We start from the raw sequence: 14755 nt of genomic DNA on the forward strand, positions 1-14755 counted from the left end.
ACAATAAACTACAAATGTTTAAGTGTACAATTTGAGTTTGGCCAAATGAATGTATCTGTGTAACTACTACCATGGTCAAGATATAGAATATCATATCTCCAAAAGTTCCCTTTTGCCCATATGTGCTCACTGCCCCCACAATTCAGTCCCAGCTTAGATAACTTCGGTTGACCTATGTTCTAGTTCACTCACTGACCCCTTCTTTGTAATGTCTATTTTTATGCTATGCCCATTCAATGATTGTTTTAAAAAATTTTTCAGTTTTAGGTCTTCCATTTATTTGTGTTCTGGAGTTTCCATTTCTCATGAAATGCGTGCACACGCTCTCTCTCTTTCACACACACTCTCACACACACACACACAGTCTCTCACATGCTATACTTATAGAAACAATATATTTATAATAGTTGTTTCAAGGTTCTTGTCTGCTAATTTCAATAACAGTCATCTCAGTCTGTTCATATTGGTTGTGTTTTTTTTGTTTTTTTTTTTTTTTGAGACAGAGTCTCACTCTGTTGCCCAGGCTAGAGTGAGTGCTGTGGCGTCAGCCTAGCTCACAGCAACCTCAAATTCCTAAGCTCAAGCGATCCTCCTGTCTCAGCCTCCCGAGTAGCTGGGACTACAGGCATGCACCACCATGCCCGGCTAATTTTTTCTATATATATTTTTAGCTGTCCATATAATTTCTTTCTATTTTTAGTAGAGATGGGGTCTCGCTCTTGCTCAGGCTGGTCTCGAACTCCTGAGCTCAAACGATCCGCCCACCTCGGCCTCCCAGAGTGCTAGGATTACAGGCGTGAGCCACCGCGCCCGGCCTGGTTGTGTTTTATCTTGGTTTGGGGTCACATTTTCCTGCTGCTGTGCAGATCTCATAATTTTCTGGCATTCTGGACATTTTATATGAGAGAACAGTAGAGACTGAAGTATACTTCTGTTTATTATCCTAAATATCTGAGCCTTTTCCTAGGCCTGATGATATATGACTGATTTTTTTTTTTCATATTTTTCCTAGAATAGCTGGATTGGGACTGGACTCCACTTTTAATTAGATTTGGTTTAGCCCAACCCCCAACCTCCTAGCTCTCTGCTGCCTTTTCGGACTTGTCAGTATTTGAGCAGGGAGGGTTTAGGACTGCTGCTCCTGATGTCTTTGGCTTCAGTTCACGCAGGGCCTCAGAATTCAAATGCTGAGACAGCTTTCTGCTTTTGAGCCTATCCTTTATTGTATGTAGTTTTCTTGGTAAAATTCAGGGGGCAGGATGGGGCAAGAGAATTGTTAGGCCAACTGATTTGTTTTTGGCCAGGGAGGCTTCTAGATTGCACTGTGCTCTGTCAGCCCATGCTATTGTGTAAAGATTGCCTGATTTCTCCTTGTCCTTAAGAAGTCTGTCTCCTCTGTTCATTAGTTCCTAGACCAGACACCCAAGCATGGAAGCTGTCGTGGCCCTCTGCTTACCTCCGAAAGATGCATTTTTCTCTGGAATTCAGTTAATCAAGGCTTCCATCTATTTGGTATGATTTTTATATTGCCTGGGGTTTTATTGTTACCACAGGAGTGAAGGCCTTTCACATTCTTCTACCTCCTGATTGGAAACACAAGTCTCCTATAAGGTTTTTCACAGGTGACCCCAACACAAAGTCTGTTGTAGAAAGGATACTGGTCTAATGAGACCTTTTGTTTGTTAATGCTCAGGCCTGGTTTAGAAGAAAGATTTGTTGGAATTCTATCTCCCACCCTATGAACTTCCCCTTATAGACACACAGTATAGAAAAGAGGGCCAGGCAGACAGGATGGTTGGTGGCAAGTGGATTCTCTGGCAGACCTGTAGCTCACAGTAACACTGGGAGGTGAGCAATGTTGAACATACTTTTTAGATGAAGAAGTGAGGCATGGAAGGGGTAAATGCCTTGCTCAGAGTTCATATGGTTAGGAAATGGTGTGAAAATACCCAGAGTCTAGCTCTATGTGATCTCAGTCCAGTGTTCTGGTTTTATTCTGTACATTTTATTTTATAAGTAATAGATGAATATGTTCCTATATTCTTGTGAAAAACTGAATACATTTAAAGCAGTTATTCTTAACTCTAATCTCTGATCCCACTGATAATCTAGGAATAACCTCTCTTGTCAGTTTGGTGTATATCCTTTCAGACAATTTTCTATGTGTTTACATACTATTAAAATATGTCATAATGCAGGGTTTTTAAAATACAGGACCATACAGGAGGTATTGTGTTATTTTCTTTGTTCATTTAGCAATCAATGCTTGGAGATCTTTCCATGTCAGTACATATAGCACTGCTCAGTTTGTCATTCATTTAATAGACATTTGTTGAGCACCTGCCATGTGCCAGATCCAGTTCTAAGCACAACAGTAAACAGACCAGACCTCCCCCCCTTTTGGTGCTTACATTCCAAAATGAAGAGAGATGATAAAAATAAGGAAAATTAGTAAAACATGTTAGGGTGATACGGAGAGCCAGTGAGGTGGTAAGGTTGTAATTTTAAGTTGGGTGCTCAGAGAAGACTTCACTTACTAGAAAGTGACATGTAGAAAAGATCACAGGTAGGGGGATTAACACATGGAACAGCAAGGAGTCTTGTGCAGCCAGGACAGAGTAGCTGATGGGGGTGGGAGGAGGATGGATGGTAAGAGATGATGTTGAAAAAATGACTGGGAGTCAGATCTCATGGAGCCTTGTTGTAGGCCATTGAAAGAAAATTGGCATTTGCTCTAAGATGGGAGCCACTGGAGAGTTTTGAGTAGAGGAGTGACCTGCCTTTATAGCACAGAGTATCACTCTGACTTGTGTTGAGAATAGATTGTCAAGGAGTAAAGATGGAAGCAAGAAAGGATGGTGGCTTGGACCAGGGTGGTTTAAGTGTGGGAGTCATGAGGATTGGGCCTATTTCAGATAGAGTTTGAAATAAAAGCCAAGGGAATCTACTGATTAAATAAAGGATGTTAGAGCAATTGAGCATGACTCCAAAGTTTTTGGCCCAAATAAGAGGAAGAATGGACTGGCCATTAAACAAGGAGGGTAGGACTGTGAGAAGAATAGGTTTGATGGTATGATAAAGAGTTTGATTTGGGTCATGTTAAGTTTGAGGTATTAGCATGCAAGGGAAGTGCTGAGAAGGCCATTGGGCGAGGAGAGAGACCTGGGGCTGGAGATAGAAATTTGGGAGTCATCAGAATACAGATGGTTTGAAAAATCATGGCAATGGATGGTATCATCGAGGGATCTAGTGTAGTTACCAAAAAAGAGGAAATTTCCAAGGGTTGTGCCAAGGGACACTCCAATGTTAAGAGATCAGAGAGATGAATAGGAACCAGAAAATTGGACTAAAGTGGAGGAAACTCAGGCAAGCATGATGTCCTGCAAAAACGAAGAAGGTGGTCCAAGGAGAAAAGAATGCACAGTTGTCAGCTGTACATGTAGGTCAAATAGGACAAAGACTGAGCATTGATCAATGGATTTAGCAGTGATGTAGACCTACTGACTCAGAATGTTCCGGATAGGAGGTACCGGAGCCCGGGTGTCATCTCTAGAGATTCAGGTTTAGTTGGTGTGGGGTGCAGCCTGGACCCTAGGGTTTTTAAAGATCCCCAGGTGATTCTAATATGCAATCAAGGTTCAGACACAGTATCAAAGTTTCCTTCTCTTAATTGTGAAATGGCCTTACTGCCAGAAACAGATGTTGCTGACTGATTAAACACAGGAGTTTTTTGTTTTTTTTTTTTTTTTATCTGTAGCTTGTTCTTGGATACCTTGGGATCTGAAAATGATAAGCAGATCTGAAAGCTGATTATTAACCACTAAAGGGATTAGCTCTTTAGTACCTGTCTTAAAGTGGCTTTTAAGCTGAAAATCTCTTTGCTTTTTGTTTTTTCCAAATGTTTGATTTTTGTTTCGTTTACACTCAAAAGACCTTTTGTTTTGAGTAACAAGGTAAGTTTCAAGTTAATGAAAAAAATTGAGGGAAATCTTGATGTAACTGGTCCAAAACAAAAAACAAACCAAACAAATCTGAACTCACAGTAATTAACCATCTAAGTGAGTTAAGTACATTCTTTTCAGAATCCTGAATATTACCTCAAACGTTGGCTAATTACAGATGTAGAAATTTTGTACCTCACTAAACTTTTAATCTCTTTCATATTCTTGCCACAGACATTAAAAATTATTTCAATGCTTTAGTAAATTTGAGTTGGGCTCATTAAAAATTAAAGAATATCAGGGATGAGGTGTGTAATAAGAGATCTGATTTGCAGGCTGGTTAAGTTGAATTCTATAGGACAAAGAGAGGAATGATCAAATGCATTAGAATAGGACCAAGACAGAAAATGGAAAAGTCAGAGTCGAAATACAGGCTTAATTATTGCAGGCTTCCAGAAGGACTCCAAGTGTCTAGATTAGCCCTTTTTGACCTAGCTTGGGATCCACAAGAGAATTAAGCCCTAATGCCCTATGGCATCCATTGCATGAAATGAGTGAATTTTTCTCATACATTCAGAATGGGGCTAGCCATGTACCATCTATGGGAGAATTGAGAAAATAGTCACCCAAATAATCTAAAAATTTTCTCTAGGGCTTAATTCAATCATTGAACCCCAGCTGAGAAAGGCTGTTTTAGATACTAATGTGTCATCTTGAATGACACATTCAAGATGTGTCATTTTTTGAGGCCCATGTCTTCAGGAAAGACAGCATAAAAGAGCCTATTATAAAATTACCAAGAAATTTAAAAGCATAATCTCTTTATTCACTTATTAGAATAGTTATTAATAAAATGTACACAGGACCACCTTCTATAAATCCCACGATGATTTTCTGAACATGTCAAGATTACAGACTTTTGTCTATGTACATGAACATATATGCAAATAATGTTTATTTCAAAGAATAGGATCATCCTTTTCATTTATTAATAGTTCAGTTTTTTCCATGAAATGTTATGGATGGTCTTCTACATAATTACATATGGATATTATCCTTTATAATGGCTGCATGTTATTCCATAGTTTGATTGTTAAAGAATGTATTTTGCCATTCTTCATGAACATCAGAGTCATCTCCAGGTCTTCAGTATTACAAGCAGTGCCATAATGAACATCTTCGTTCAAAAAATTCTTGAAAAAATGTATACGTTATAGATTCTAGAGGTGGAATTGTTGAGTCAGAATGGGTACCTTTTACATTTTTTGTTATTATGTAAAATTTCAAATATATTTAAAAGTAGGGCATAATATAATTAGGCAGGGTTCTCCAGAGAAACAGACCAATAGGATATACATAGATACATAAGAAGAGCTTTATTATGAGAATTGGTGCACATGATTATGGAGGCTGTGAAGTCCTTTGATACATTGTCTGCAAGCTGGAGAACCAGGGAAGCCAGTGGTATAAGTCAATCTGAGTCCAAAGGCCTGAGAACCGGGGATACTGCTGATATAAGTTCCAGAGTCTGAAGGCCTGAGAACCAGGAACTCTGATGTCCAAGTGCAGGAGATGATGAATGTCCCAGCTCAAGAAGAGAAAAGAAAATTCACCCTTTCTTGGCCTTTTTGTTCTATTCAAGCCCTCAATAGATTGGATGATGTCCACCCACCTTGGTAAGGGTAGATCTTTACTCAGTCTACTGATTCAAATGCTAATCTCACCCAGAAACACCCTCACTGACACACCCAGAAATAATTTTTATCAGATGTCTGGGCATCCCTTAGCCCAGTCAAGTTGACACACAAATTAGCCATCACAATAACAAACTCCCATGTACCCCTTATCCACTTTAATAATTATCATTGGCCAGGCAAGGTGGCTCATGCCTGTAATCCTAGCACTCTGGGAGGCCGAGGCAGGAGGATTGCTCGAGGTCAGGAGTTCGAGACCAGCCTGAGCAAGAGCGAGACCTCGTCTCTACTAAAAAATAGAAGGAAATTATCTGGACAGCTAAAAATATATAGAAAAAATTAGCCGGGCATGGTGGCGCATGCCTGTAGTCCCAGCTACTCAGGAGGCTGAGGCAGAAGGATTGCTTAAGCCCAGGAGTTTGAGGTTGCTGTGAGCTAGGCTGACGCCACAGCACTCTAGCCAGGGCAAAAGAGAGAGACTCTGTCTCCAAAATAATAATAATAATAATAATAATAATAATTATCATTGCGTGGCCAGTTTTGTTTCCCCTTCACCGCCACCCACTCCTTCATACTCCAACACTGGATTTATTATGAAGCAAAGACATACCATTTTATCCACAGATATTTCAGTATGTGTCTCTAAAAGTTAAGCATGCTTTTATAAAACATAATCATGATTATGTTATACCTAAAAATTTACAGTGATTTACCAATGTCGGTGTTCACATTTTCCCAGTTGTCTCATATTTTTTACAGTGGATTTGTTTGAATCATGACCCAGAAAAGGGTATGCATTGTATTTTGTTGATATGACTCTTAAGTCTTTTTTATTATATAGGTTTCTCTGTCTCTTATTTTTTCTTATGGTTTATTTGTTGAAGGTAGAATCAAGTAGGGACTGAGTGTAATTGTATGAGATTTACTGGTATGGATCTTAAGCAGTTACTAAATTGGAAAATGAAAAATATTATTTAGAATTTTTTCCCTACTAAAGTATAGCATTCTTACACACAGTCTTTCAGCAGAATGAGTGCATATATACCCATCCCCTTGTCTTGATTCAGATGTTTGTGATCTTATAACATGTATCCTTCAGGAGAAACAGCACAGGTGACCGTGAGAAGGCCCTTCAGGTCATGCTCCAGGTTCTGCAGAGCTGTGATCACCCAGCCCCCGACATGTTCTGCCTGTGTGGGAGGATCTACAAGGACATGTTTTTGGATTCAGACTGCAAAGATGACACCAGCCGAGATAGCGCCATTGAGTGGTAAGCCCTCAACCCTAGTCAGTAGCACACACAACTCTGCAAAGAACAGAATTGCATAGGCTAAGGATGCAGGTGTTTTTCCTATGTGTATGTGCGTGCCTGTCTGCTGGCAGTGAAAAAAATTTGTAGTAAATGTGATCTGGAAATTTCCAGATTCCTTTTTCTGAGCGAAAACCATGAGAAACGGGGGTTTCTACTGGGCACACTCTTCCCACAAGTTCAGTCATTTATGGGGCAAGAAGGGGCCTCAGCATGCTCCTTCCCGGCTATTGCTTCTAGAACCTTGTTCCCCACCATCAGGGCATTATCTTCCCAGTGGTCTGTCTGTTCATTCATTTGTTTATTTAACAAATGTTTATTGACAGCTTACTGTGTGCCAGAAACTTTTCTAGATGGTGGAGATATACACAAAAGAGACATGAATCCTGCCCTCAGAGACCTTGCATTGCTTTGACAGAAGTCAAATAAAGTGATACATGTAGGATGTCAGCTGATGGTGAGGGCTATGGGGAAAAGTTAGGCAGGGAGGAAGAAAAAGGAGGGCTGGGAGGGGTGGTCTGCAATTTTAAATAGGGTGGTCAGTGAAGGTGAATAAAGATGTGAAGGTGTGATGAGGGAGTGAGTGTCACAGATAACTAGGGAGAAAGTTTCAAGGAGGAGCAGAGAGCATGCCAGGCATGCTCAAGGATGGTGAGGAGTAAGTGAGGGGAAGAGCAGCACAAACCAGGATGGGGAAAAGACCCTTTTACTCTGAATGGAAAGGGATATCATTGGAGTATTCTGAGCAGAGGAGTGACAAGATCTGACATGCATTTTAACAGGAGTCCTCTTACTGTTGTGCCAAGAATATATTTTAGGGGTTGTATTGGCTATTGCTTGCCACATAACAACCCCAAAACTTAAAGGCTTGAAACAGCAGTGACTTACTATTTCTCCTGATTCTGTGGGTTTTCCAGGCAGTTCCTCTGCTGGCTTCACCTGGGCTCGCCCCTAAAATTTTACAGTCAGCTGTAGGGTCAAGCAGGGCTGGAAGAGCCAAGATGGCCGCACACGTTTGGCAGCTGGTGTTGACTTTTGGTGGTATGCTTCGGGTTGCTACCATGTGGTTCTAATCCTGGTAGACAAGCTTTCTTACCTGGTAGACAGCATTCTAAGAGAGTAAAAGTGGAAGCTGCAAAGCCTCTTGAGGCTTAGGCTCAGGAACTCGTAAGATTACTTCTGCCACATGCTATTGGTCAAAGCAAATCATGTGGCCTGCCCAGATTCAAAGGGGTGGAGAAAGACACTCCACCTCTGTGTGGGAGGAATTGCAAAGGTGCATGCGTGTATGCATATTGGGATAGGAGGGATTTGTAGTCATTAAACATTCTATCACGGGGCAAGGGTAGAAGTTGGGACAGTTAGCAGAACACTGCGGTAATTCAGGGGAGAGCTGATGATGGCTTGAACCAGGGTGGTAGTGATAAAAACGTTGAGAAGTTGGATTCTGGATATATTTTGAAGGTAGAGCCAACAGCCGACATCATCCATTTTTATCATAAAAGCTCTTGGTATTGCTGTTCTGCTCCCATTTAATTCTAACTCCTCCCTTCCTCCCCCTTTTGTATATGTGGGAGGCTCTGTCCTCTCCACCATGTCGCCATCCACACACACCTCTCTGGAGATCCCAGCCACTCCCGCACCTTGGTACTCTTAACTGGAGACCTTCAACCCAGCCTCTGTCCTAAACTGTGGCCCCACACCACCCCCTCTTTGTCTCAAGCTGGTGCTAGTATTTAAGACTCAACATGTTGAATGCTGAAGTCGTTTCCTCCTCTCCACAGGTATGGCTTCCAATGTCTTGTTTTCTTACTACCATTCTTTACCTCCTAGGCTTAAACTTTTGGTTACTATTTGATCCCTTTTACTCATTTATCTCTCCATACAGTCAGTTCCCATTTCCAGCCTGTCTGTGAATCTTCCCTCCCTCCTTACCAATCCTTTCCCATCACCATCCCCCAGTCACTGTCATTTTTTTCTTTTTTACTTTCTTGCCAGGGATGTTCTAACAGTGTATCAAGTAAGCTCCCTGCTTGGTGTCTCTTCCCATCATCCTTTGTAGATTTACAGCGTATTCCTCCTAAAGCTCAAAAGCCCACCATGGCTCCCCATTTCCTATCATAAAAATTTAAACTCTTAGATGCCCATTGTGGGTGTTCTGAATACTTTCTCCCACCCATCTCTATCCTTGTTTCCCACTACCGGTTTACGTCCAACAAACTGAAGTTCCTTAAGAGTTCCCCAAACTCTTGTCTCTGCTCCTACTGTTTTCTGTGCCGGGGGTTCCCTTTACAAATAACTGCTTTTACATTTCCATTCATCTTTATGGCATATCTCAAGTCTCTAGGGGAGGTGGCCTTATATGTCTTCTGTGAGTTCCTCTGGACTTGGATTTAGGTGGTTTTAGGATCCTTATCATACTCTTGATTGTATTTTCACTGGCTGTGTATGGATCTTATCCCCTTTACCATAATGTAGGTTCTTGGAAAGTGACGACCTTATTTCATTTGTATTTAATCTCCAGTAGTACCTAAGGCACTGTACTGTGGAGAGGAGTCACTCAGACTATTTGAAGGGAATTAATGTTTGGTAAAGCCAAAACAGAAAGCTGTGTTTCCACTATCATGGCCAAGAATTCAACCCCCAGCTCAGGAAATTACTGTCTTTGGCTCCTTCGTGAAAGTCACCATTTTTCTCCGCCCACTTCAGGAGGTAGCGGGAGTAGGTACAGGAGCAAATGAAGCTTAGCCTTCTGGTCAGAGCATGTTGGCTCTAGATGAGACCTTGGAAGATCATCTAACCCAGACCCTCAAGTACAGATGTGGGGCATATGGCTCATGGAGATGGGTGGCTCGCCAAGGTCATGGGGCTGGTCCAAGGTCACGAGGATGGTTAGTGGCAAATCTGGGATTATAGTCCTGAGTGGAGTTCAAATCTTCTCTGCCCCAAAGCTGGGCCTGTTTCACTTATGGAGAAGTAACCCACTCTGCCCTCTCCTCAGTATAACTTCTCATAGTAAAAGAAAATGAAAAAGTCTAATTCAGTAGAATATGGAATTTAAAATTCCCAAAACATACAGGGGGGAAAAAGGTTGAATTTTATTGTCATGGATAAGAAGGATTTTCTTGGTGTCCCCTGGTCCATCTGAGGGTATTTGTGTCACGCCCCAAAGTTCATAAAGCCATACTTTAGCTGCCTTAAATGATAACTTCTCCCTTGCAGAATTAATAATCTGTTGTTGAATTCTCTTGTCACATGAGTGATAAAATTACTCCTATTTGGCAAGTCCTTGGTTTGAACTATGCCACTTGATGACATTTTTGCATAGTAGTGACTTCATTTGATTGAATTCTTTTTTCCTGCTCATAACATTCATACTTGTTCATGGAAGAGAAGGAAACTTTTCCTGTATAGAAAAGAACAAAGAGGAGAGTTAAAATGGCACTGTTAACCTTTTGGTATAAAAATGGTATTCCCAGTTTTGTGTCTTGTTCCTTATCCCGATGTTGTAGATCCCTGCCCCTGTCTCACTTGATGCCACTGCTCTTTTTTTTTTTTTTTTTTTTTTTGAGACAGAGTCTCGCTCTGTTGCCCAGCCTGGAGTGAGTGCCGTGGCGTCAGCCTAGCTCACGGCAACCTCAAACTCCTGGGCTTAAGCAATCCTACTGCCTCAGCCTCCCCAGCAGCTGGGACTACAGGCATGTGCCACCATGCCCGGCTAATTTTTTTTTTTATATATATTTTTAGTTGGCCAGATCATTTCTTTCTATTTTTAGTAGAGACGAGGTCTTGCTCTTGCTCAGGCTGGTCTTGAACTCCTGACCTCGAGCAATCCGCCCGCCTCGGCCTCCCAGAGTGCTAGGATTACAGGCGTGAGCCACCGCGCCCGGCCTGATGCCACTGCTCTTATATCTGTTTAGGATCCAGAATTCTGGCAATACTGCTTCACGCATGAAAAATAATTCCATGTTGTGATATAAGCAAACAAACAAATGGCTTGAAGAGAAATAGGCTAGGATTGATGCCATTTCTATCTAATAAAAAACACTCAGATTATAAGTGGAGTCAAACTTTAAAAATGAGGTTTGGACATCGGCCTGTGGTCATCTTTTAGGGATGGGGTTAGAATAAATTTTAAGTTTCTTTTGTAGACTTTAATATGATTTCCCTACTTTATGTAAGATCATTATGGCTTTTATACTAAAAATATAAACCTTTTGAAGAAAAAAATTTTGAACTCCCGTCCCTAGTGTAAGTTACTGTGTTGCTATTATGACGTTTTAAAAAAGTTATTTAAGAGCTGCATGTAGCTGTTTGTAAAGGTGGTGGGGTGGGGGTGGGAAGCGGAAAATAATACATTAGAGTAATGATAATTTTCATGAGGTTGGTTTGTACCATTATTTACACATTTTTCTAATATAATAATTTTGTGGATCTGTAATTATAGGTATCGCAAAGGGTTTGACCTGCAGTCATCTCTTTATTCGGGAATTAACCTTGCAGTTTTGCTGATAGTTGCCGGACAGCAATTTGAAACTTCCATGGAACTAAGGAAAATAGGTAAAGCTATTTATTACTGCAGACATCAGTGCTTTGATTACACAAGTTTAGCATGAAAATTATGTTCTAAATAACTGGCATTATATTTCAGAAGGAACAGTTTCTGCTAGCACACCCTAGATCACAGCCAAAATAAAATACTCATCCTCTATCTAAAGGCTTGCACAATATGACAGAAGCTAGAGAGATTTTTCATGACTCTATCTAAAATTCAACTTCTTAAGGTGTCCGGCTGAACAGTTTGTTGGGAAGAAAGGGGAGCTTGGAGAAAATGAGAAATTACTGGGATGTGGGTCAGTTCTTCAGTGTCAGCATGTTGGCCAGCGATGTCGGGAAGGCCGTCCAGGCAGCAGAGAGGTTGTTCAAACTGAAACCTCCAGTATGGTGAGTCGTGTGCGTGTGTTGTCCTCACCCATCTCACTCTCTGACCTTATTGTGAAATGTCCTCCCCAAGGAGAAAAGGTAGCAATGCAAAAAAATAACAATTGCTATGTTTCTCCTTCTGACTTCTTCATTAAAGCAAGGTTGGGACAGACCTAACAACTCTGAGGTCTTGCTTTTATGTGAAGGGAGGGAAAGCCACATGCACACACACACAGAATATATACCTATGTCCTTTATCCCTGATATTAGACTCTCTGTCCAGCTAATATTGTCCTCAAGAGCAAAACACTATTTGGTACTAGTATGTATTATGCATTTGTGAGAAAGCCTATAATAGAGCTAAAAAAGCACTCCAAGAAATTGTTTATCACAAATGAAAACTGGAACTAAGACCAATAATAGAGTATGATAAATAAAATGGTGGCATAGCCATAGCCCGAGGTGAGCCTGTTATACAGCCATTTAACTGTGCAGGAGAGGATACTTAGAGACATGGAAATGTGTTCATAATTTATTATAGAATAAGAAAAGCCAGTTGTAGGGGATATTTTTCTATATCAGTGATTCTTAGACTTGATTGTGCATCAGAATTTCCTATGTTGGTTAAAACAGATTGCTGGGCCCACCCTCAGGATTTCTGGTTCAATAGGTTGGGGTAGAGCCTGAAAATTTGCATTTACAAATTATAGGCTGCTGCTGCTCTGGACCACACTTTGAGAACCACACTGTTCTATATGATCTCATTTTAATTAAAAATAAATGTTGGGTATGTGAGTCACAGGGAAATGTCTGAGAGGGGTGGGCAATATCTGACTTTCCCATAGACATGAAGCCCCATTAGAATTGTGGTCATCTTACTGATTGCCATAGACTCATAAGTAGATGCTCAATAGATATTTGTATAATGAATAAATAATAAATGAGGAATTTTATCCAAAATATTGACAGTGGTTATCTCAGGGAGATAGACTTATAAGAAGTTTTTAATCTGTTTTTTTCCTTGCCTCTATTTTCTAATTTTTCTAAAAGGCATATGGATTACTTGCATAATTCTTAAAAATTTACTTTTAATGATTTGTGTTCATCTGCCACCTCTTATTTCCCAGTTCAGTGGGCCAGCCTGGACTCCCAGGGGTAGGCATCTCTTCAGTCATATCTAGTTTGACCCCATTTCTTCCAAATCAGAAAGAAGGGCCTTAAATTTGGCCCCCATACAGTATTAAGCTCTTGAAAGTTCTCTGATGCTCAGAGTACACAAAGCCAAGCTGGGCCTCCAGCCCTTCTAGAGTGGCTGCTGTTCAAAGAATCCTAATGTTAAGGTACGTTGCTGCATCTTGCCCAGATGGAGTTGACTCCAGGGAGAGGAGCCCCCAGGGTTGGTTACGTTCCCTTTACACTAGCACCTGGGCTGACTTATAGTGTTGTCACCTGTTGTCAGGATTCTCCAAGACCACCCTCAGGTTCATGATTTGCTAGAAGGACTCACAGAACTCAAGAAAGCTGTCATAATCATGGTTATGGCTTATTACAATGAAAGGATACAGATTAAAATCAGCAAAGGCAAAAAGGCACATAGGGGGCAGCATCCAGGCGAGACCAGGTGCAGACTTCCAATTGTCCTTTCCCAGTGGAGTCATATGGACAGCGCTTAATTCTCCCAGCAACAAGGTGTGACAACATGCATGAAATAGTACCAACCAGGGAAGCTCACTGTGCCTGGATGTCCAGGGTTTTCATTGTGGGTAGGTCACATGGGCATGGAGTGTTCACATCTCTGAGCTTAGTACCTCACTCTCCAGCCTCTCCAGAGGTCAAACTGATACGGTGTGGCCCAGGGCCCCCACCATGAATCATAGTTAGCATGAGCTATCTGGCACAGCCCATGCCCTAGGTAAACAGAGACACTCTTAGCAGTCAAGGTATCCCAAGGGCATAGAGGTGATCCCCCAGTAACCACTCAAGGGCCAGACCTTTCTTTGGAATGTGGAGAGTTTGGACAGCCCAGGCCTGCTGAGTACCAGTCAAGTCAGTTAGAGTCTAGCTGGTCTACTTTCCCAGGATAGCCCCAGACTTTATCCTCAAAGAGCAAAATAATACTATGATGCTTTCAGCTGAACCATCCTAATACCAGAGAGGATGTGATGACCACTGCCTGGCAACTATGTTTCAAGAAGTTCAGTATACCTCAAGACAGCAAAGGTGTGGTCAGAGTCAAGGCTTCATAACATCAAAATCTACCTGGTCAGATTCTAATATATATACCTGGTTGTGACATTGTACCGTGGTTTTGCAAGATGTTACCATTGGGGAAAACTGGGTTGAGGATATATGGGTTCTCTCTGTTTTGTTTTCTTTTCTTTCTTTCTTTCTTTTTTTTTTTTTTTTTTTTTTTTTGAGACAGAGTCTCTCTCTGTCACCTGTGCTAGAGTGCAGTGGCATCATCACAGCTCACTGCAACTTCAGACTCTTGGGCTCAAGTGATCCTCTTGGCTTAGCCTCCTGAGTAGCTGGACTACAGGCATGCACCACCACGCCTGGCTAATTTTTCTATTTTTTGTAGAGAGGGGCTCTCACTATGTTTCCCAGGCTGGTCTTGAACTGGCTTCAAGCGATCCTCCAACATTGGCCTCCCAAAGTGTTAGCATTACAGGTGCAAGCCACTGTATTCTTTCTTATAATTTCAGGTAAATCTAAAATTACATGAAAATCATTTAATTAAAAAGATAATGAGTTTGAAATTTTATAATTGCTTTGAATTTTGAACTATAGTTGACCCTTGAACAATGCAGGGGTTAGGGGTACTGACCCCCCAAGCAGTCAAATTCACCAAAACCTTTACTAGTAGCCTACCGGAAGCCTTACCGGTA

General features: G+C 41.2%; 1 protein-coding gene across 1 annotated transcript in view; it reads left to right on the forward strand.

Moving 5' to 3' along the window:
* MAP3K15 (mitogen-activated protein kinase kinase kinase 15) overlaps positions 1 to 14755 on the forward strand; it is a 122847-nt gene that overhangs the window by 61656 nt on the left and 46436 nt on the right. The window contains exons 7-9 of the mRNA XM_069464088.1: positions 6735 to 6905; positions 11392 to 11504; positions 11729 to 11888. Of these exons, the coding sequence (XP_069320189.1) occupies positions 6735 to 6905; positions 11392 to 11504; positions 11729 to 11888 (444 nt within the window). The remainder of the gene's footprint in view (positions 1 to 6734; positions 6906 to 11391; positions 11505 to 11728; positions 11889 to 14755) is intronic.

This window comes from Eulemur rufifrons, chromosome 30 (assembly GCF_041146395.1).
Source record: "Eulemur rufifrons isolate Redbay chromosome 30, OSU_ERuf_1, whole genome shotgun sequence".
Classification (NCBI taxonomy): Eukaryota; Metazoa; Chordata; class Mammalia; order Primates; family Lemuridae; genus Eulemur; species Eulemur rufifrons.